The 21915-nt window shown below is 37.6% G+C and overlaps 1 protein-coding gene and 2 long non-coding RNA genes across 3 annotated transcripts; 2 read left to right on the forward strand and 1 right to left on the reverse strand.

Moving 5' to 3' along the window:
• The first annotated feature begins 931 nt into the window (after positions 1 to 931).
• On the forward strand, positions 932 to 6517 carry LOC121797639. Its single transcript, XM_042196276.1, has 5 exons — positions 932 to 1242; positions 2972 to 3049; positions 3135 to 3219; positions 4597 to 4685; positions 6027 to 6517. The coding sequence occupies exons 1-5, from the start codon at positions 943 to 945 to the stop codon at positions 6168 to 6170; spliced, it is 696 nt and encodes a 231-aa protein (XP_042052210.1). The 5' UTR covers positions 932 to 942; the 3' UTR covers positions 6171 to 6517.
• A 6471-nt stretch (positions 6518 to 12988) lies between these two features.
• Positions 12989 to 15359, reverse strand: LOC121797909. The gene is made up of 3 exons (XR_006049982.1): positions 15004 to 15359; positions 13590 to 13649; positions 12989 to 13052 (listed from the first exon to the last, which is right to left on the reverse strand). It is a non-coding gene; the product is annotated as an uncharacterized LOC121797909 (long non-coding RNA).
• On the forward strand, positions 13890 to 15553 carry LOC121797910. The gene is made up of 2 exons (XR_006049983.1): positions 13890 to 14669; positions 15388 to 15553. It is a non-coding gene; the product is annotated as an uncharacterized LOC121797910 (long non-coding RNA).
• Positions 15554 to 21915: the final 6362 nt, after the last annotated feature.

The raw sequence follows: 21915 nt of genomic DNA on the forward strand, positions 1-21915 counted from the left end.
GACTACTGCGGTTGAGCTTCCGGGGGCTTCAGGGTCGAACCAATTTCCCGCCTCGGGTCCTTCATCTTGGACAATCATGTTGTGCATTATTATGCACGTATACATGATGTCGACCATGCTCTCCATGAACCACGTACGAGCCGGGGCTTTGATAATGTTGAAGCGCGCTTGGAGAATCCTGAACTCCCACTCCACATCCTTTCGAGCAGCATCCTGCTTCTGCGCAAAACGCGCCTGCTTTGCAAAAAAATAAAAATAAATTGGAAAACGGCTAGAAAATAGTAATATTATCGTTTTCCACTTTTTATTTTTTTTTATTTTATTTCGAATTTTTTTTAAAAAATGATTTATTGCGTCAGCGTGACGAATCTCACTCGCGGGCCGGCGAGTGGGCATCACGCATAGCCTGAGAGCGCGTGGCGAGCCGTCCCGTGCCGCGTCTCGGCGTGACGGGCAATCCGGCGAGACGGTGACGGGACGAGACGTTGCAACGCGTCCCGCCACCGTTTCGTCACGGAGTAACGAGATTCGGGCCACCCGCGTAACGCGTTGCGGGTGACCTTAGTTTAAAATACACATACAAGGGACATCATGCTAATAACTTAATTATGATATGAAATGGTGGTTGTTAATAGTTAATTCTTCTTATCTTAAATCCATCTATTCTACCAAACGAAACCTTAAGCGAAAAAAACTGATTCGTCACTCAAAGTTTGTCTCGTTTTACTATTTTAATCCATCCCACGAAATTTGTCCTATTTAAAATCTTACCAAAAATAGACATTAAATACATTCATAATCTTTTCAATGTGGGACCCTTATTCCCCTGCATACAAAGTTTCTTAAAACTCGCACGGATCAAATTGGGACAAATTTGGGGATGAAGTATTTAAAAGTACTCCAAAAAAAATAAATAAAGGGTGGGCGCTAACGCGTGAAGAAATGAAGAGAGTGATGGGGTCTCTTGCTGAGCTAGAGAGATTGCAAACCGGAATCCTTCACCGCATATCACACCTCGAGCTCTCTTACTTACCCCATTCTCTCTCCCACTCCCTCTCTCTCTCCGATTCCGATGACTCCACCACCACTCATGGCCGCCTCTCCGCCATCCTTGCTGCTAACGGAGTTCGAGACTTCTCCTTCAAGCGCGTCCCCTCCGATTACTACGACTGGACCCTTGAAGCCCGGCGAGATGTCCTCGGCGCCTCCTCCATTCACCATCTCTGCAAGAGCATTGTTTTGGTACCTATTTTAATTGTGCCCTAATTTACATTTTTTTTTCCTTTCTGATTTGGAAACTTGCGATTATCTGATTCTGCATTCAATTCAAATCCAGTTGTTTAGCCTTATTTTTTTTAGATTGTTTACTTAGATCATCACGCATTTTAGTGGAAGACAGTTCAATTGATCAAATTGCAGAGTATTTGATGCTATGGCCAGGTTACATCATACTGTTTAATGTAGTAGCAATTAGTAGTATATTAGTTTTGGATCTAATGCCTATAGCCAAACACAATGAAAGATGTTTATTAAGAAAGAGCAGAGCAAGAATGAGAAGGAAACGATGAAACATAAAATAAACATAATAAAGTTCCTCCTTGTAGAACAAAGAGGCCGCTCCTCCGAAAAGTCCTACAACAAACGCTGAACTCGAATGGAGTGTATTAATGAACCATTAAAATGCTGGATAGTATCCCTATTTATAGGACTCCAATTGAATTAAAACCCCTAGGTAACTAAAAATCCTAAACTATAACTCTTATCTTTCACTCTTAGTGATGAAGTCTATCTCTTAAACAAGACTCTATCAACAACTAATGGAATGGATAATAAACAATTAACTAAAGATAGTGCAAATAATATTTATCTGGGAGAGCCTAGAGTGAATGGACTATGAGAAACGTTCTCTGTCAATTACTCTGCTATGAAAACAACCTTTGCCCCAAGGCTGCAGTTGGAACCGACCAAGGGGGCTCTCTCCTACACACGCTTGACTACACAAGGAAGCGTGCATAACCGAACGGTCAACAAAAGAGTAATGTGTTGTGCGAGTGAAGAAACAAGACATGAGGGAGGGGCAGTTGCTGCAGAATCAGCATGAGCAACGATGCAGAGGAAATAGACGTGGGTGAGGACATGTAGATAGATGGCACTGGAGCAAAATACTGCGGTTTCATGGACGAGGGCGGGGCGGTGGCAGAGGGCTGGGTGACACGTTAGGCGCTATCGCAAACTAGGGTGGTGGAGGAACAACAAAGCTGATCGAACTGGTGGTGTTTCGCGACAGCTGGTGGAGTCGCAACTAGGATCCCGAGCTCACCAGAGTGATGAGGGAAAAATTCACACGAATTAGGGCGCACTAACATGTTAATTTACAACCCATGTCTGCCAAATTTATGCATTTTTACATAAACTCTGATTTTTGTCCAAAATATTTATCAAATATGCACTATAAGTCGGATTGTTTTTGGAGTTTTAGTTTGAGTTAGAGTCTTGTATGATTCTCTATAAATACTTCTTAAATAATTGAAGAGAGGTACCCAAGGTATCAATTAGTTTGTGTCAGGCAAGTGCTATGAGGTTAGGACTTTGTTCCTTTCTTGGTTAGGTTTCATCTCTTTGCTTTTATCAGTTCCATTCATATCAATCATTCCATATTCATCAATCCACCATTCCTCTTGAGCAATTCACCAAAATAACTTGTGAACTATAGCATTCATTCAATCATTTTACCATGCTTGCTGTGCAATATGTTCGATACACACTACACATCCATCTTATCAAGTGCCTTCCCCACACCCGCCTCTATTACTCGACAGCTCATGTGTTTTCTTGTGGTTCCGGTAGCATCTTGTCAATTCCAGAACCTTCTGCCTTTTACTCCATATCAAGTGCTTTGACCAAAATGCTTTTGCTTTTATTACTCAATTCATGGAAATTTTTCTGAATAGAAAATCATTTTTGTATATAGGTCAATACTCAAGCTCCCGCAGATGTAACTGACTGCAGCAATCGAAACAACTCGAAGTACTATGTTGTTGTTGTTCAGGTAGCAATGTTACACTCATTCTTCTGTCCATATGGGAAGAAAATGCTTGTCTTTGTTATTCTGAATTTCTCTTCTTTGACTGCAGTATACTGCTCGCTTCAATGCTGAGACGGTCAAGAACTTTTTGTATACACTAAATGAAGGCAAGATATCGAAAAAGAAGTTCAATAGTAAGTTATTCTAACTCAACTGTTGGTGCCCATTACCTACTCACCTTCATTGAAAAGCAACTCTTGTATTTGTGCCTTTCAGATTGTGGGTATTGAATGTTAGTCCATAATCTTTGTAGAAACTATATTTCTGAGATAAGCTAGACAGTTGAAGCTTGTATTACATAGCTGGCAACTCTATTCCCTTTAGACTGTGAACTTATTATCACCAGAAGATGGATGCTAATTTGCACAAGTTGTGTATTTTTTATTAGAGATTGATAGCGAATTATGCAATGGCTTGCTGGAACTAGGGCGCTTCTGGAAAAGATACACAAGATACATGAGATAGAATAACAATGGAATAAAGTGAGACTGAACGAATGGTATGTACAAAATAAAATTCTACTATTTCCCTAACTCTAAACTCTAGACAGCTCTACAGACTACAAGTACTGTCAATAAGTAAGGTCATGGAGTTGTTCCAAGTGGCCTCCAAAGGCAGCAATGTAGTCATCAAGCAAGCCATCTTGGGACATAGTGCATAGAGCTGCCGCCTCCTAACCATCTAACAATGTAGGGCCGAGCCTAACCCAAAACAAATAAATAGCTCACTTCAAAATTGGTCCCGTGTGAGCAAAAAGGGCACCAACACAACAGCAGTTGGATTCAAGACATGGTGGGGCCGGATAAAGATATGAGTGTGATATGTAGTCGTTTATCAATGTGGTGTTATGGATGAGGAAGTTTTGATCGCTCTTTGTTATCCATGCGAGTGCATCAGAGTTGTTGAAGGTGGGAAGTTCCATGGTTTGTTGGAGAGGGAATGGAGTCGGTGATAGCAGGTGGAGATGTTGTGCAGTGCTGTTTTTGGTGCCAGGGACCGCGGGGGGGGGGGGGGGTGTAGGTAGTTGGGCTTGGGAGTCCCTTCAGACTTGCGCAAAGCTGTTGCATGCTGTCGAACTTGGAGTCTATGTCCGTACGAAGTTTCCAGAGGCCAACGCTTGGGTGGCGTCCACTCGTACTCAAACTCTACTAAATAAACTTTTCTCTAAGACTCCACTAGTACTACGACTCTTTAAACAAAGCAACTAATGAAATAATAACTAAAGATAGTAACAAAAAATACTACTAATGCCAAAATTAGCAGTGACAATCCATATCAAGCCCCGCTCTTGAAACATCCATGTCCTCGTAATGTCATATCATGCAATTCATAGCCTAAATATACTGAGAGGTCCGAAATGTACATGTCCATCTTTAACATGCCTAGGAAGATGCAATTACATTTTCTGTTTTAGAGTTGCTCTTGTAGTACTGTTTACCAGTTAACATTGCAAATCCCCCCGCCAACTATTGCATGTTTTCTATCTTAAAAAACACATGTCTATGCTGCAGTGAGGCTTGCACCGGAAGAAACATCGATGAAGTTGACTGGTTATGAACGCAATGGTGTAACCTGTGTTGGCATGAAAACTGATATACCGGTAAAAATCATCTAGCCTCATCTTTGAGAAATTGAACTTTATGTTACATTCGAAAATACCTTTAGTAATGCTGGCATGACATCTATTTTGGTTATCTGTCCTAACTTTTGCTATTGTGCCACTGTTGGAGAAATGAAACGAGGAAGGAAAAGTTTGTTTTCAATTGATATCATTTTTTTATAAGAAAAGGGAAACTAATTCTGCATTTGATACGCCTTCAAAGAAGGCCTGTTGGCTAATAATGCCGTCACTACAATATTGCCAAAAGATAGTTGTATTCAAACATCCTAAGGACATATATATAATCCTATCAATGACAATGTAAATAACATGTGTGAAGTAAATACTAGTTGCACTTTGCACTATATTCAAGGTCCACTAAGCCATGATGCATAATAATGACAAGTTACTGATGAAAATGCTGCAAATCTTCTGTAACTGCTGACAATTGCTGCTCCATTCTTCTCTCGCTATCAAGCATGATTAAATAGCATTAACAGCTACATTAATTCCCTACCTCCACTTTGAAACTGCTGTACGTCTCCCACTTCCGCTGCTTGGTAGTCTACCACTTCCCTCAGGCCTCCCCGGGGAGGTAAGCCATTAGAGGACATGTAACAGCCACCTAATATGCTGCAGTGCAATGTATCTTAATTATAGCAGAAACCTTTTGATAAAAAAGGAAATCAATTAATAGCACATAAAAAGCCTTTTAGAAAGTCATATATCAATTAGATCCACAAACTATACTGTTAAGCATATAGGGATGTGAAATTTGTTATATGGTTTCATATCTCACTAGTGACCACACCGGGAAGCCATGACTATTCTATTTTAGATCTGATATGGAATTGGAATATCTGGATTGGCTTTCATTTATGATGCCCCTAGAGATTATGTCTAACAATTCATGATGCCAGCTGGTGCCTAGATAATTGTACTAAAAAACAAGCCTACTATTACCGATCCTACAACTTAAGCTTACCATTTATGACTAGATGTTTTGAGGCCATACAGATATTTATTTGCACTGCGATGTCCATCTATGTGGATAATGTGGAGTATAATTGTTTATTTATCTGCAGTTAACTTTGCTCTACATTCATCTATTATGTCTGAACTTGTCTCATTCTTAACCGTGCTCACTTCATTACAATTATCGTGCTTGAGAACTATGAATTTAACATAGAGAAATGAGAAGTACTTACATTGCTGTATTGTTAATATGGTAGTCCAGCATATGTTAAACTAGAATAGCTTGCAAATTGCCTCTACTGAGCTCCGGGTACACTAGCATTTCTACCTCTCTACTATAATAACTTGATGAAATATATGTCCCAGGTGATTTTAGATGAAGCAATTGTGAAGCTAAATCCAGATTTCTTCTGGTTGGGAGGTGGTGAGGTTGATCTCAAACTGGGGATCAAGACTACGGAATTCATTAATTACACAAAGCCATTCATTATTAACTGCAGCGGCAACTGATTTAGTATCCCTCTAAATCAATCTGAGAAGGTTGTGCCCTACCACTGCTATTTACTATTTACACATCTTCTCATATTACTTGATTTAGTTTTGACGAACGAAAATCAGTTTTTACGGGCATCAATGCTCGATTCGTGACTTCATTCATGGCTTCTTTCATCATATTGGGATATTAGCATGGTAGAGAAGATGTCACTGAATTCTAGGACAAGCACTGTTGGGGACTGAAAATGCTGGTTAATAAAACAATTTTGCTTCTCATTGAGTAAGAATTTCAGGTATATTTATCTCTCTTATTGTAAAAAACATTTTATAATGATGAGACGTAGTTGAGTTTGTTGGATGCTTTCTCTTTTTGTGTTTTCTCTGAAGTCTAATTCGAATTGGCTTATCGAGATACCGCGATTTTTTGTCGATGAATGAATGTGGATGAGTGTGCCGGTTTCACACCGACAACCCCAATGGCCTTTGGAAATCAGTAACTATGAAACCCTCTTCCTTTATAGCTTCTTCTACGTCTTCGTTTAGACACACAAAAAACCCACAACACTAGAGAAGAAAACAAGTAAAGCGGTTTCTAACTACTCTGTGTGGTTGCAATACCTCTCAGGCACAAATGTGACACCTTGAGAGGTGAGTTATTAGCAGGACAGTGGGTTACGCCACACCCTTTAGTGAGACATTGCATACCCTGATTGAACACTCCTTACAATATTGTAGGACCGGGATGCGGGGGCCTCTTGAGTGTGGGTTTCAACCTTTTTTTCAAGAAAACAAGAAAAGCGGTTATGAAAAAAGATCATTATAAAAAAACTTCATAAGATCATTATAAAAAAAACTTCATGGTCAAAACATGCATTAAAAAATAATCCTTAGCATCTAAAGGTAAAAATGTCAAAGCATCTTTAGTTCTCTATCTGTCACTTTTTTTTTCCAACCAAGATGTCTCTTTTATTTTATTTTTTCTATTTAACATAGAAAATAAATTTACATAAAATCATGTGCCGTCCATGAAAGGGTTCATTTTCTTTGGGACGGAAGGAGTAATATGTCAACATCCGACGCATCAAACAAAAAATTTAATATGCACCCGTACCTGACTACAATTGCTTTATAACATCTGTCTCTTTAGGTCAAAATCTTTATCATTTTTTGCCCGCACCTTTTCCATATAACTATATAAGACTATCAAACATGATTTAAACAATACTTATCTCCTAAAATCATATGCCATCCTTCAACTGTGACAACTACTCCAAGATGCAGGGAGTGTTTTAATTTGATTTAAACTCTGGTGCATGTAATGGCCTATTTGGCATATAATGTGGAACAAACTAAAAAAGAAAGTGAGTGATATTCACTGAGATGGAGAGATAATTACATATGGAATCTTAGAGATGTGATCAATTGCTAACTAATTAGCAATCCAAAATTAAGACCAATTTTTAGCCTTTAGATTAGGAGATCTAGTGATTGATATAATTTCAGTTCCATAAGTTCCGACGACGTTCGGATGATGAAATTTGATGATTTTTATTTCAGTTTTCGTATATGTTGATAAGCAGTTTTTTTATCAACAAATACATCAAAAATCTCAATATAATGTATATAAAATATCAATATAATGCATGTAAAATCTCAATAAAACTGTGTTGATATTTTCATGTACTTGTGTTGATATTTGTAATACACTATGTTGATATAAAAAAACACTAAATTTATGATATGATAACAGAATGACGATCTTACCATTTTGTTGATATTTTTCTACCATTTATTGAAATTAATAAGATTTAATCTCATCCACTCATTTTAAAATCTAAGGATGGAGATTTGGTCTTAATTTTGGATTATGATGCTATAAGCAATATAAAAGGACCCATGGAATCTTATTTTTATTATATGGAGTATATTACTTGTACATATAGGTGACGCCAATTTATGAGACTTTTTAAATTGATAAAACTTTGCGTATTTTATTAATTATTCTTGTGCAAGAAATTATGATAATAAACTTGGGATCAAGAGAAGCGTCTTTCGATTAGGTGGTATGAACCACTGATATTATTCAGAAATAAGATATCAATGATGTTTTTTATTGAACTAAGTTATAGGAACTCAACATGTTATTAGGTTCGATGGCTGACGCATTTTGACAACCTTCTTCTTCCTCTTGTCATATTTGCATGCAGATAAATGTATAACATATAGAGTGGTGAGAAACTCAACTACAGTTCAGAATGTTTCAAAATATGTACATGATAAACGTTAGTTTTGAACTTAATATAATGTTTGTTTTTTGTATTTGACACATGAGTTATTTATTTTAAAACATGCTTCAAGCTGTTACTACCCGTGGCGAAGCCACGTGGGGCTGGGGGCCCATCAATATTACATTTGACTATATTAAATATTTATACAAAATTTATAGTATGTTTTTAGTAGTGTAGTTGGCTGGAAACTAGGACTATTGTTTAGTAGTTTGCCTTCTTTTTACCTTCTTTTTTTCTCTTGTTTCTTTATTCAACTTTTTTGTTTCTTCTTTCTCTTCTTTCTATTTATTCAATTTTTTGTTTCTCTTTTGCTTTATACTTTTTGAAATATACTATTATTATACTCATAATAAAGAAGTAAAAAATAATCATTATTATATTTTACTTGTTACTATAGTTTATATTTTCATTGATGTCTTCTATGATGACATTTAAACATTATAAAAAATTTGTGTCCATCCTTTATAGTACAAATTGAAAATATTGATTATTTTTAGCTTCCGACATTACGAACATCAAAAAATCCTATCACTGTTAATAGTAATTTTGGGCCCCATCGTAAAACTTCTAGCTTCGCCACTACTATAGAATCCTTATTTAGTTCATATTCCTAATTAAACTCATAGAAATAATAGTAAAATCAAGAAACATGTCCTTCTTCTACATTGTAGGCAGAGGCGAAATAATTGCATGATGATCAATATAAACCAGGAATACATACGGTGGTTGTCACGCCCGCATTTTCTAAGGATAGAAAACACGGTTGATCGCGACTAAGGGAGGATTAAAGAAGCGGGGAAGAAAGGGGAAAACAACACAAATCGACCATAGCTCGAAACAAATGGGAATAGCTCGAATAAAATCAGAGTATCTCAACAATCAACAACTCAAAAATGAATATTATCTCAGCAATACAAGAACTCAAAAGAAGGACAACTACTCAGTGGAAGCATTTGAGAGAAGGAATATGCCACGTGTGAAGACATGACACATTCTAGATACTTAAACGGTCTTGCTCAACAACCGCCGCACCCGTCACGCTCAACCTGCACATTTTTAAAAAGAAATGCAGGGTTGAGTACTTGATGCACTCAGTGGACTCATGCCGAAAACATTTTATAAAAAATATTTATCATGCCACCATTGAGTGGCCTTGGGGTTTTAACTTTAGAAATCGCCCAAGACACTAAAATCATTTCCATTGTAAAAATCGACTGCAGTGATTTTCCCATAGATGTCTACCATATTTGATCCATTGATGACAAGGAATGTGACCACATTCCAAGTCACTAGACCGGCCAACTCGAAAGATGGCGCACGATCTCCATTGGTGTACACTAGACTGAAGTGGGACTCACTCCCTAGTCAGACCCGAATTCGATTATCCATTGATGGCAAAAGCCACATCAGATAGGTTCCATAGAATAAAATAAAACACGATATGACAAATATTCACATCATTTTCACATAAAAATATACTTAGGGCATAACCCTTATTTAAAAAGAAAGCCCACCTCATTCGCTTAAAGCTTTAACTTGTGTTCCATTCCGTTCTCGAAAAGCGTGCATGAAGTCACCCACTGATTTAAAGCGCTCCGACCCAATCTTCCATTCAATTAATTTGTCTCAACCCAAATCAATTCCAACTCCTTATCAAAACAGTAAGCCCAAATATTAAAGCATTAGGCCCAAAAATTAAATAAATAAGGCTCAATATTCCATTTTATTAATATGGCCCAAATACCATATTAACTCCAATCCAGTCCCCTTAAACAAAAGACCAACACAATTAACCATAAAGTAACCCAATTCTCTCTTTATTCTCCATCAAACGGATACTCTCACACACAATTTGCACCGCCGCCGCCTCTCTGTCTCTTTGCCGGCAGTCGGATTTTGCAGCGCCGCCTCCGTCGGCAACAACACTGTCACTCTTCTTCTCCATCTTCCTCTCTTCTTTCTCTCTCTCTCTCTCTCTCTCTCTCTCTCGCTGGTTGTTGCCGGCAAAAACACAGCACCACCGCCGCCAATGCCGCGATGCAGCAGAAGCTGCTGCTGTTCGTCGTTGTTCGCTCTCTCTCCGTGTCAATTCGCCGCCGCTGCCTCGTGTAATTCTCTGTCATCATAGCTGCTGTCCGTCATGAGCAGCCGCAACAGCCGCTGCTACGGTCCGCCGCTGTTCGGCCCATCTCTATCGCTCCGTTCGGAACCACACCGTCGTCCTCGCTGCGTTGCCAGCCAATTCCAGAACCTCTGCGCTGCATGTGGCGGGGAATGATCCTCGTTTTCTTATTGTCCCTCGCTGCTGGAACTTCTGCCGTCTCTCTCCCCCTCACGTTTTGTTCCTTTGAATTTTGAGAGAATGGTTTAAATTGTGGAATTGATTGGATATATAAAGGCAAAACTGATAGATATTGATGGATTTGGTAGTTGGAGAGATTTTAGGGAAGATTGAGATATTGAAAAAAAACGTGTAGGATAGAAAAATTGGGAGAAAGAAAACTATTTGACCGGATTTGACTAAATAGGGTTTGAAAATAATTAGCTAAAATAGAAGTAGTTCCATTGAAACAAGACTAATCGGGCTATAGGAAGAATAAATAAGATATCAGGCCCAAAGAGTGAAATACTTTTCTCGTCAAATAAATAAAGGCGAATTTTTTTTAGATGCGATACGACGTCCTTTCAAGAATAAAAAGTCGGGGTGTTACACAGTGGTTATCGTTAAAACCATCATTGTAATCAAAATAACCAACAATTTATAGTGTTTGGATTGTCGACTGCAACAGACGTTTGATATTGTCCGCTTTGAGTCAACTCCGCACGGATTTGTTTTTAGGTCACTTCCAAAGGCCTCCTTCCAACTTCCCCCAGGCTCCCAATGTGGGATGAGTTTGTACTCAACATATAGTGTAACTACAAATTTCAATTTTTTTACATGAATCGAAACAACAAATGCAAACAAGTGGATAATAAATTTGTAAACAACAAAGTGTATTTATATATTTATTATTAGATTGCAAAGATTTTATTTAATGATCTCAAATTAATTTTTAATTTTTATACTCTCTATGTATCACTCTAGGTGAACTATTTTCTTTTTTGGGATGTCCCACTCTAAATGACACATTTTAAAAATTAGAAATGTCGCTCTCTCTGCTTTTTCCCTCTCTCTTACTTTATTCTCTCCATTTAACCCACAAAACAATACTACATAAAATCACATGCCGAAATAGAAATGCTCCACTTAGAGGAGGACGAATGGAGTATAAATTTACTGGGGCAATTGCATAACACAAAAGGTAAGAGGAGAAAGTGGAGAAAATACTAGGGCAACGCATAACAAAAAAGGCAAAAGGAGAAAATATAACAAAGGAGAACTTAAAATGCACTTCTATATAGATGAGTCGATCCTCTGACCTATGTGAAAGGCATTTGCGCTACAAAATTAATACGTATAATACATAGAAATTATATACTCCAAATTGGTGGGTGGACCATGGGCCCCTGGCCCTAACGTGGCTTCGCCAGTGATTGTAGGTATATCAATAGACCCCTGATAGATGTGAAAACCTATTATGACCGGTTGGCAGTGTTGATTAGACGGGAAAAATATCCAAATACCGGTATACCGAACTTATCGTGCAAAAAATAGCAAAATTACTAAATTTTTGGTACGGTACGATACATGACAGAAAGATTTCGGTATGAAAATGCATGAAGTTTTATATATGAAATTTCGGTATACACAATAAATTACGGCATAGTAGTGAGTATATACCAACTACTTATACACATACTTGTTCATAAGAGTTTGTAATACTACTTATATAGGAGCATACCATCATTTTACAATTCACCTACAAATAATAACTAAACAATATTCTTAATCCATGACCCCAGAAACGCACCTACAACCCCAAAATTGACGACTCCAAAATTTTGAATTATTGCGATCGGACTTTAGTGTTTAATACGCTCAAGTTTTACTCGCCAACATCAAATTTCAATGAAAACTTTTGAATATAATTCAATTTTCTTTTGATGGGAAATAAAAATTCATTAAAAAGAATGCATCTTATGTTTCACTTACGTGTTCCCTCAATAATGTATTAATGTCACGTGCAATATCAAATTTATTTACTTTCTAAAGTTAACGATGGGGTTGGGTTAAACACATTGTGAAATTTTCTATACGTAATAACCAAGAGTGATAACGAAAAAGGGAAATTTAGATTTTGTTGTAACTAATCAGGAGAAAGCGGATATATAATTTTTAAAATTGATCTCTACCTTCGATATGGTACAATATCTGTCACGACCGCATTTTCTAAGGATAGAAAACACGGTTGATCGCGACTAGGGGAGGATTAAAGAAGCGGGGAAGAAAGGGGAAAATCAACACAACTCAACCATAGCCCGAAACAAATGGGAATAGCTCGAAGTAAAATCAGAGTTTTAACAAAATAGACTTGAGTCTTTTAAGATGCACAACGGAAGCAAATGAACGCGGTTCCATGTATGAAGACATGAACCTCCGAGAGTCAAAATCTGACTGAATTAAATATCTTGTCTCAATAGCACTTCCTCCACCACTTCGCTGCTCAACCTGCACATTTAGAAATATATGCAGGGCTGAGTACAAAAAGTACTCAGTGAACACATTGCCGACAATTACACATATACATTTGAAAATATTGTCAAGCCATCATCACAGTAACACTCGGGGTGTTGTTGAAAAGACCCGAGCTTACTAAAAATATCACATTGGACTGCAGTCCCTTTTTTTTCCTGTACTTAGCCATATCTGATCACATTGTGCCGTCGAGATGGTGTTCTCGCACGGCCACCTTCTCTGCCCAACATGTCAGAGGTATTCTTGTGCCGGGAAGGTGGCCACCTTCCTCGGTCACCTGCTCTGCCCAACATGCAGAGGGAGCTTGTGTACACTAGTCCGAGTGGGGACACCACCCTCACTGGGACCCGAATTTGACTTATATCATCATTCATAATTCACTTGGCCGTAGCCAACAGATAGGCATCATACACAAAAACATTTAAGGCAAGACAATATCTTTAAAAATCACGAACATGTGTTCAAGTTTTCATAAAATACAATTTATATTTTTAGTATAAGAAAGCTCACCTTGTTCGTTTAGTTCCTTTAACTTGAATTTCTTACTCCGACCTTACTTGCGAAAGCACCCTTTTGAAAATATCACAATATAATAATACACTAATTAGACTCAAGGACAAAACTACTTACATTAGAATGCATGCACCCTCATTAAAGTCTTTTATCTCGTTTCTTGATTTTCGCGTATTTTCGATTATTCGGCGGCCGCCCAAGGCGTCACGTGCGACTCCGGTCGGCCGCTCACGCCCATAAGTCCTCTGTTGGCTCCTCGTATTTCCCTCCCCGATATCGAATTAAAATCCCAAAATTACAAAAGTGCACAATTAAATTATCGCAACCATTTCCCCTTGAAAAAAAATATTTATTTCGGACTTAGGATAAAATTATTCATCCTCCGAAATATTCTGGGATTAATTAAATAATTCTCAACAATAAAATTATCGGTCCAAGTATTAATTAATTTGACCCAAGATAATTGTTATCTTAGCCCACCTTATTTCTCCAATTAAAACTTGAGCCCAACACAAAATAAAAGAGATCCCAAAACATAAGTAAATTTCGAAATTGGACTTCCCTTCATTTATTTACTGCACCCCAATTGTTAAAAGGAATTGGGCTCAAAATTAAATTCTTCCCCTCCCTTAGCCCAAGTAACTAATTTATTAGTCCAACAAAAAACAAAACCCACATACTCCACCCCCACTATCGGTTTCTTCCTCTCTCAACACTATTCACACTTCTTCCCCAAATTGGACAAATCTCTCTCTCTTCTTTCCGTCGACCAGCCATCCCCCGGCGTCGCCGTCGCCGTCGCTCCTCTCTCCACTCTCTCCCTCTTATCTCCTCTCTCAGCCTCACGCCGTCGCTCGCCACCCCCCTCCGCTGGTCCAGATTCGTCGCACCGCCACCACCGCTGCGGGTCTGCCGACGCCGTGGGTTCGCGCCCCGCCGTCACCGAGGATCTCCCCCCCCAGCCGCCGACGCCGATTTGCTGCCGTTTCAGATCAGCCGCCGCTACCGGAGTTGTCCGTCAGTTTTGGCAGCTCCGTTTCCACCCCCGAAACAACTCCGATTAACTCCGCAGATGAGGTTTTAATTTGATTCTATGGATTAAACTCCGATTCTTTAAGTCAGTTTGCTTTGATTCATTCAATTCGGAGGTCGGTTTTCATGTGATAAGATTCTCAATTTATGCTTACCTTGGTTGTAGGACTTAGTTGTCTATTTTATAAATTTGGTGAATTCTAGACAATCGTGTCTACTTGGAAGACTTAATGGTGAAACTCGGAGCATTTGTTGTGTTATTGTGAGTTCTTGATGTAATATGTGATACGGTGGTCCCTAGCATGTGTGTTCCTATATTTCATATCAAGTGTGAATGGATGTATATGCATAAAGAAAATGAAAGGAGGCTTGGGGTTACCTTTTTGATATGGAAACAAAGTGTCGTTGGATTGTAATTTGCAGTGCTTGACCCTACAATTTTGTGCAAATATCCCTTCTTGGACTTCTCTATCCTACGTTGGGTTGGCGTGTGCAGAAAAATTTGGTGTGCGTAGAGAAGTTAGGATTTGTGTGGGTGAGTGACAAAAAGATTTATATATATATATGTACATATACATAAAACATGCAAGTGAGACTTATCTTGTTGTCAGGGATATGATTTCATCCTGCACTCATTAAATGCATTTAATGCAGCATTAAATGCTGCTGTCGGAAAAAATCTGATCGAGTCTATCTTCTCCTTTCTTTATGATTAATCTCTTTTATTATATTATTAGTATATTTATTGTTTAATTTGGTGCAGGAAGAAACTCGATTCAAGCTCGTGGCTGTCCGCGTTAAAGTACCCGATTTTCTTAGAACGCATGATGCATAGATTAAATTTTGTTTGACTTTTGTTGAATGTATCGGACATTAAAATTTTGATTTTTGGATCTTATTTATTTATTTATTTAAATTTATTATACTCACATAGATGTAATATATTTACGTGTTCTATTCACTTGCCTAACGTCAAAACAAACAACGACAATCTATCGTAGCTCGGATTTAATCGCATAAAGGTCACTTATATAGATAATCAAGCTAATAATATAGTTTCTAATAATATCGGTTTGGAGGGTCGTTACAATATCAGAAAGAAAATTTTTCTAAAGTCAAATAAGTTCATCGATTAAATAACATTCAATAACATTTTTCACCACATTAACACATTGCCTACACCCAATGGCGGATCCAGGAATAAAATGCCGTGGGGTCGAAAGAAATAATAGAATATACTAATATATATACTTATAAAGATACATTATAAATGAAATATCTCTATTTTATATGTACTTCTACGATATTATGAAACTGTCAAAATTAGTTGCGAAAATATCTTCTAGTTGCTGTTGTTTTTGTTCGCCATTAGCATTAGAAGAGTTGATGGAAACTCGAGATTTTTTCAAAAATGAATACTCTATCCGTCTCATAATATGAGTCACATTTGATGTAGACATGCGTTTTAAGAAATGTAAAGAATAGTGGGTAGGAAAAGTGAGTGGAACATGAGGCCCACTTTTTTATATTGATTTTTTATAATAAAATGTGAGTGAAGTGAGTTAGTGGAATGTGAGACCTATTTACCATTTATGATAAAAGTGAAATGTGACTCTTATTATAGGACGGACCGAAATGATAAAATATTACTTTTATTGTGGGACGAATGGAGTATCTATTAATCTAAAATAGAAGGTAACTAAAATCAATAATTAAAAGTAAAAGATAGATATTACTCCATCCGTCCCATAAAAATAGATACATTTTCATTTTGGAATGTCACATAAAATTATCTCCTTTTATAGTATTTGGTAACTTCCTTTTCTAGTAGATTAGCCACATTCTTCACTAACAATACTATAATTACTTTTTCTTTCCATTTCTCTCTTATTTTAACAATTGTACATTAATTTCTGTTTTATTCCAAATATTCATATTTTTATCGGACGGAGGGAATATCTATTAAAATTAGGTTAAAATTTATCGGTTACTACGATAATAAAGTAAATTAATTAATAAAACATGACTACAAGATGTTCAATAAACTATACTCCTATAATATAATGCACCGAATCTTTTTTTTGCACAGCCTATGCTCTACGCCTCAAACCCTTAATTTGAATTAAAATTAATTTAGATACCGAGCAATCTTAGTTGTAATTTGTAAAGAAAGTATTAACCATTATAATAGAGATAAATTATTTATGAAGAAAGTATTCCATGCATGTTTTAATTAAAATAAATGAACCCACACATAAAAGATTTAGCAGTAGAGGAAATAACAATGAAGGTGCAAAAGCTACGCGCAGCTTGAAGATGAATCATGGGGAAGAGTTCCGAACGCCGTGGGGTCGGGGGCCGTTGGGAGGAGTATTCCGGCAGTTCACCAGGGATGGCGGTGGGGTCGGCCGACCCCACTCGACCCCACCTCCATCCGCCGCTGCCTACACCCCTTAGATCATACTCCCTCCGTTCCGGGTAGTTGAGTCATTTTATTTTCAGCATTCGTTTTGAAAAAATTAAATAGTTAAAATATAGAAATAGTAAAGTAAGAAAGAAAATAATATAGATAAAGCTCTTATAAATATTATTCTCTCTTTTACTTTACTATTTCTTTACTTTAACTATACATTATCATTTTTCCAAAACGAGTACAGAAAATAAAATGACTCAACTACCGCAGAACGGAGGGAGTATAATATTCACTTAGGTAAAAAACCCAACATATTATGCCATGTTAGTATATATATCTATCCAATTAAAACTTAATATTTTCACAAGACTAAAGGACAAAATGATGAGTGCAGATTGAAGGAAATGTTAAATTGCTTTTACTTCCCAACACTACTCATGTTGGCTATTACTGCTGTGTCTTGTTGGAATGAGGAAATCAATTGATTAGAGAACAAGAAGATAAGAGATGAAGTTATGTCAAGAATAAAGAAGGAAAGCAATTAAAGATTATGGAAAATAAAATACAAAAGATATTAGTATAATTAGAATATATTTTCCATGTATAGCTAGAATTAGAGCTTATAAAAGGTTGTGTAACCATTGAGATAATAAATTCAAGTCATTCAAAATGTAGTCTTTGAAGTTCTCCCCATCTTTTACTTTCTACAATAGTCTTTTATTTTCCGCATTGTATTTTCTAACATGGTATCAGAGCAGCTAACGACCCTTCGTTAGTTTGTTCCAAAAAAAATATTCCTTTCAGTTGGGGGAACCCAAAAATCACAAAAAAGGTTGCGCCAAAGTTCTCCTGCTCATATTTTTGTTCAAGAAATCAAGAGAGAAGGAAACAATTCCAAGTTCCTATCAAGTTTTGAGAGAAATGGACTGCCAAGACGAAGAACTTCGGGCAGCGGCTGCCCGAACTGATCTGGACAACAAATCCAACGGACAGCAGCAACGGGGTGACCTCGGCGAGGTCCAGCAGTGGCTGGACGTCCTCACGACTCCAGCGCTGGCAACTCTAGTCGACGGTGACCCCAGCGGCGGTTTCTCAGCTCCGACCGACGGCGAACAGTAGCATGGATAGACGACGGCGCAGACCACAAACAACGTGATGATGGCCTCTCTTGTCAAAACTACGGAGTAGCCAACGAACAACTAGCAAGAAAGAGTCGATTGGACGTCGGTGGGAGCGCCGATAAGGAGATGGCAGCGAGCAAGAGAGATCTAAGAGAAGAAGGCAAGAAGACTCCGAAAGTGAAGATGTCGGATAGCCATAGCAGGCCAGTCTGTTTCTCCAGAGAGGAGATGATGGCTCCAAAGATGGAGATAATGAATCATCCAGCCGAGGGGAGACAAAGCAAACAGCCGAACAATTCTTATTCGAATAGAGGAAAGAACTGATGCTGTCAAAAAGGCCGCAGAGTAGCAGCCCAACCAAGCCATCTTTCACAATCTTACAAACATAAAAAAATGGAAGAAGAGAATTCGATGAATCTTCCGGCGAGGGGGAGACGACAAACACTGCCAAACGATTCATCGCGCTTAGAAGAATCCCGAGATGGGACAGTATGTACTACCGAAAGAAGAGCCGAGGCTGTCGAGAAGGTAGCAGCCCAACCAAGAGATCAAGAGTCTCCGAGATGGAGACGCCAAAAGGGAAAGAGTTTGTTGGTGGTCACCGATAGAGCGCCGCAGCCCAGCCGCCGTCAAGAGAAGAAAACAGCGAAGGAGTCCTCGGTTTGTCCGGTAGAGGGGGTGATGAAGTAACCTACCGGAAGATTCATCTCCAATTGAATGGCGCGAGAGAAGCTCGCAAGGCAAAGAAGTTGACGAATTTCCCGGCCAAGGAGAGTGTGTCTGACCGAACAATTCCTCACCAAATTGAGTTGAGAATCTCCGAGATAGGAAAAGAAGCAAATCGAAAAAGGAAACTCAAATCTCTTTTGAGAGACCAAACAGCTTGCATGTGTCGGCTTCAAGTAGAATCCGTCACAGGGGGAGAGACTGTCACCGAAAAGTTGGGGACCGACCATGGTGGATATAGTACATTATAACCGAGAAGGAGTTGAGAATAGGGAGAACCCTGTTGATTTTTGGAGAGATGAAAAGCTGTCGCTGTTGGTTTCGAGGAGGACGTCGTGATGGAGACGAGAGGAGAAAGGAGGCGGGTGTTGACGTCTTCTCAATTGAGTATTTCCAAAAAAAACAAATTGGGCCTAGTGTTATTGGGCCCAAGAAGAAAAAATGAAAATAATGGGCTCATAGTTTTAGCTGGAATAGGCTGGGAATGGTTCTCCAAAATTAAGCTTTGGGCTGCAAATTAAATTTAGTCCAAAGGTGAATGAGCTCCTCGACACGAGTAAAAACTGTCAGTCAGAAAGGTGAATGAGCTCCTTGACACGAGTAAAAGCTGTCAGTCAGAAAGGTAAATGATCTCCTTGACACGAGTAAAAACTGTCAGTCAGAAAAAAATGAAGTGGCTCCTAGATACGAGCAAAAACTGTCTAGATTAGCTCCTTCACAAGAGTCAAAACGGTCTGAATTAGCTCCTCAACAAGAGTCAAAACTGTCTGAATTAGCTCCTCGACAAGAGTCAAAACTGTCTAAGATGGCTCCTAGATATGAGTTAAAACTATCTAAAGATGGCTCCTGGATATGAGCTAAAACTATCTAAAGATGGCTCCTGGATATGAGCTAAAACTATCTAAGATAGCTCCTAAATATGAGTAAAAACTGTTTAGACAAGCTCCCGGACACGAGTTAAAACTGTCTAGATTGGCTCCTTGACACGAGTTAAAACCGTCAACAAAAATTGAAGAGCTCCTTGATAAGAGCCTAAACTTTCAATGAAGAAAAATTGAAGAACTCCTTGAAACGAGTTAAAACTTTCAAAGATGAATGAAGAGCTCCTTGAAACGAGTCTAAACTTTCAATAACTCTTTGATACGAGTATAAATTATCAATGATGAATTGAAGAAGCTCTATGATACGAGCATAAACTGTCAATGGAAATTGAAGAACTCTTAAATACGAGTATAAACTATTTATCAAACTAAAGATCGTGCAAGTTAAGTGTCGAAAAACTCGATACTCAACTTGAGGGGGAGTGTTGGAATGATGAAATCAATTGTTTGGAGAACAAGAAGGCAAGAGATGAAGTTATGGCAAGAATAAAGAAGGAAAGCAATTAAAAATTATGGAAAATCAAATACAAATGATATTAGTATAATTAGAATATATTTTCCATGTATAGCTAGAATTAGAGCCTATAAAAGGTTATGTAACTATTGAGATAATCAATTCAAGTCATTCACAATGTAGTCTTTGAAGTTCTCCCCGTATTTTATTTTCTACAATGGTATTTTATTTTCCGCATTATTTTCTAAGACGTCTTATATTCGAATAGATAAAACTGAATTCGTTGTAAGCCCAGACAATTTTATTTTGTCGAAATTACAACAAAATGCAACTCAAAATGGCTGCAATTAAGATGGATATACGACAACATTTCATACCCTCTTTATAAGGAGAAAGATTGTACTTTCATTGGGAAGGACTTTACCTGTGAGAGAGGATTTAAAATATCAGAATTGGAGATGGCAACCTCATCATTGTGATGACATTCCTAGGTAATTAAATAATGCATACCTTTGTTTTCTTGGAAAAACGTTTATTTGTGTTTTTGTTTGATAAACGAGTATTTTTTGTTAAATTAGGTTTAATGGGACTGCGTTGTTGGAGATATTAAGGAATAAAAAGCTTATATTTGTAGGAGATTCCTTGAATCGAAATAAAATTATCGTATTGGACGGAAACCTCTATTAAAATTGCATGTCAAGGTAAATCTGATGTGCAAAATCTTTTTATTTATTTTTTTAAAATATATTTTTCATTTATTACAACACGACCATTGGATTTTATTGGTCCCCGTATCTTGTGGAGTCGGAAGGGTGATGATGTGTACATGCAGATATACTAATATTTGACACATTTGTGTGGTGGCTTCCGAAAATGACAATCCTGTGTAAAGCATGTATGATTTCGCTAAATAAACATAAATTACAGATTAACACCTTTGATGATATTTATTGGCAAAGTCATCCCAAAACTTGTGATGATGAATGCAGTTGAATCTACCACTTAAAGAAAGAGGTGTAAATGTTCAATATTTGAATATAACACAATTATCAATCAATTTATACAAGAGATTGGAAAGATGTACATCCCAACAGATCAGATTGTTGCCGTTGGTGTCTTCATGAAATTCTTTATGCATATATTATTAAATCATAATTTTTATTTTTGTATTTTATTTTGCGAGAGTGTTTTTACTTGAAAAATAAAAAAAAAGGATTTTTTAGTTTCACATTTTACTTGTTATGATTATGTATTGCTTAAACTGTGAATATATATATAGAGTTGTGATCAATGTTAAACCAATTTTAAAGACCGAACTAGAGACCAAATCTAGGCCATTAGATCTAGTTTTTTTGATGAGATGTGCTGCTGTGTAAATTTTTCGGTCTTCATTACAAGCCCATTTTACTGAAGGGGCTGGCAGCGGAAGCGTGGGTTCAAAACGGATCACATGAATTTGATCTATTTAGCAGATTATTTAGACAAAATCTATTCGCGTAATTATCACATGTATCATGCTCATAACTTGAATTAAAACATGCTTTAGCACATAAAATTCCTAAAACATGCTTACTACGGAATTAGCCAATTTACCTCGTTGATTCAATCAAGAATCGATGATGGCTTGCTCCGTCTCCACGTGAAGATCTTCAATACAAGACCTCGGATCTTCTGACTGGTGTCCCGGACTATACAC

The sequence above is a fragment of the Salvia splendens genome, chromosome 4 (genome assembly GCF_004379255.2).
Source record: "Salvia splendens isolate huo1 chromosome 4, SspV2, whole genome shotgun sequence".
In the NCBI taxonomy this organism is placed as follows: domain Eukaryota; kingdom Viridiplantae; phylum Streptophyta; class Magnoliopsida; order Lamiales; family Lamiaceae; genus Salvia; species Salvia splendens.

Bases quoted from the DNA above. Each gene is read 5' to 3' on its own strand.
- LOC121797639 (XM_042196276.1), top strand. From the start codon at position 943: ATGAAGAGAGTGATGGGGTCTCTTGCTGAGCTAGAGAGATTGCAAACC. The intron at 3,050-3,134 runs GTAGCAATGTTA...CTTTGACTGCAG, and splicing joins ACTATGTTGTTGTTGTTCAG to TATACTGCTCGCTTCAATGC. The intron at 3,220-4,596 runs GTAAGTTATTCT...TCTATGCTGCAG, and splicing joins ATCGAAAAAGAAGTTCAATA to TGAGGCTTGCACCGGAAGAA.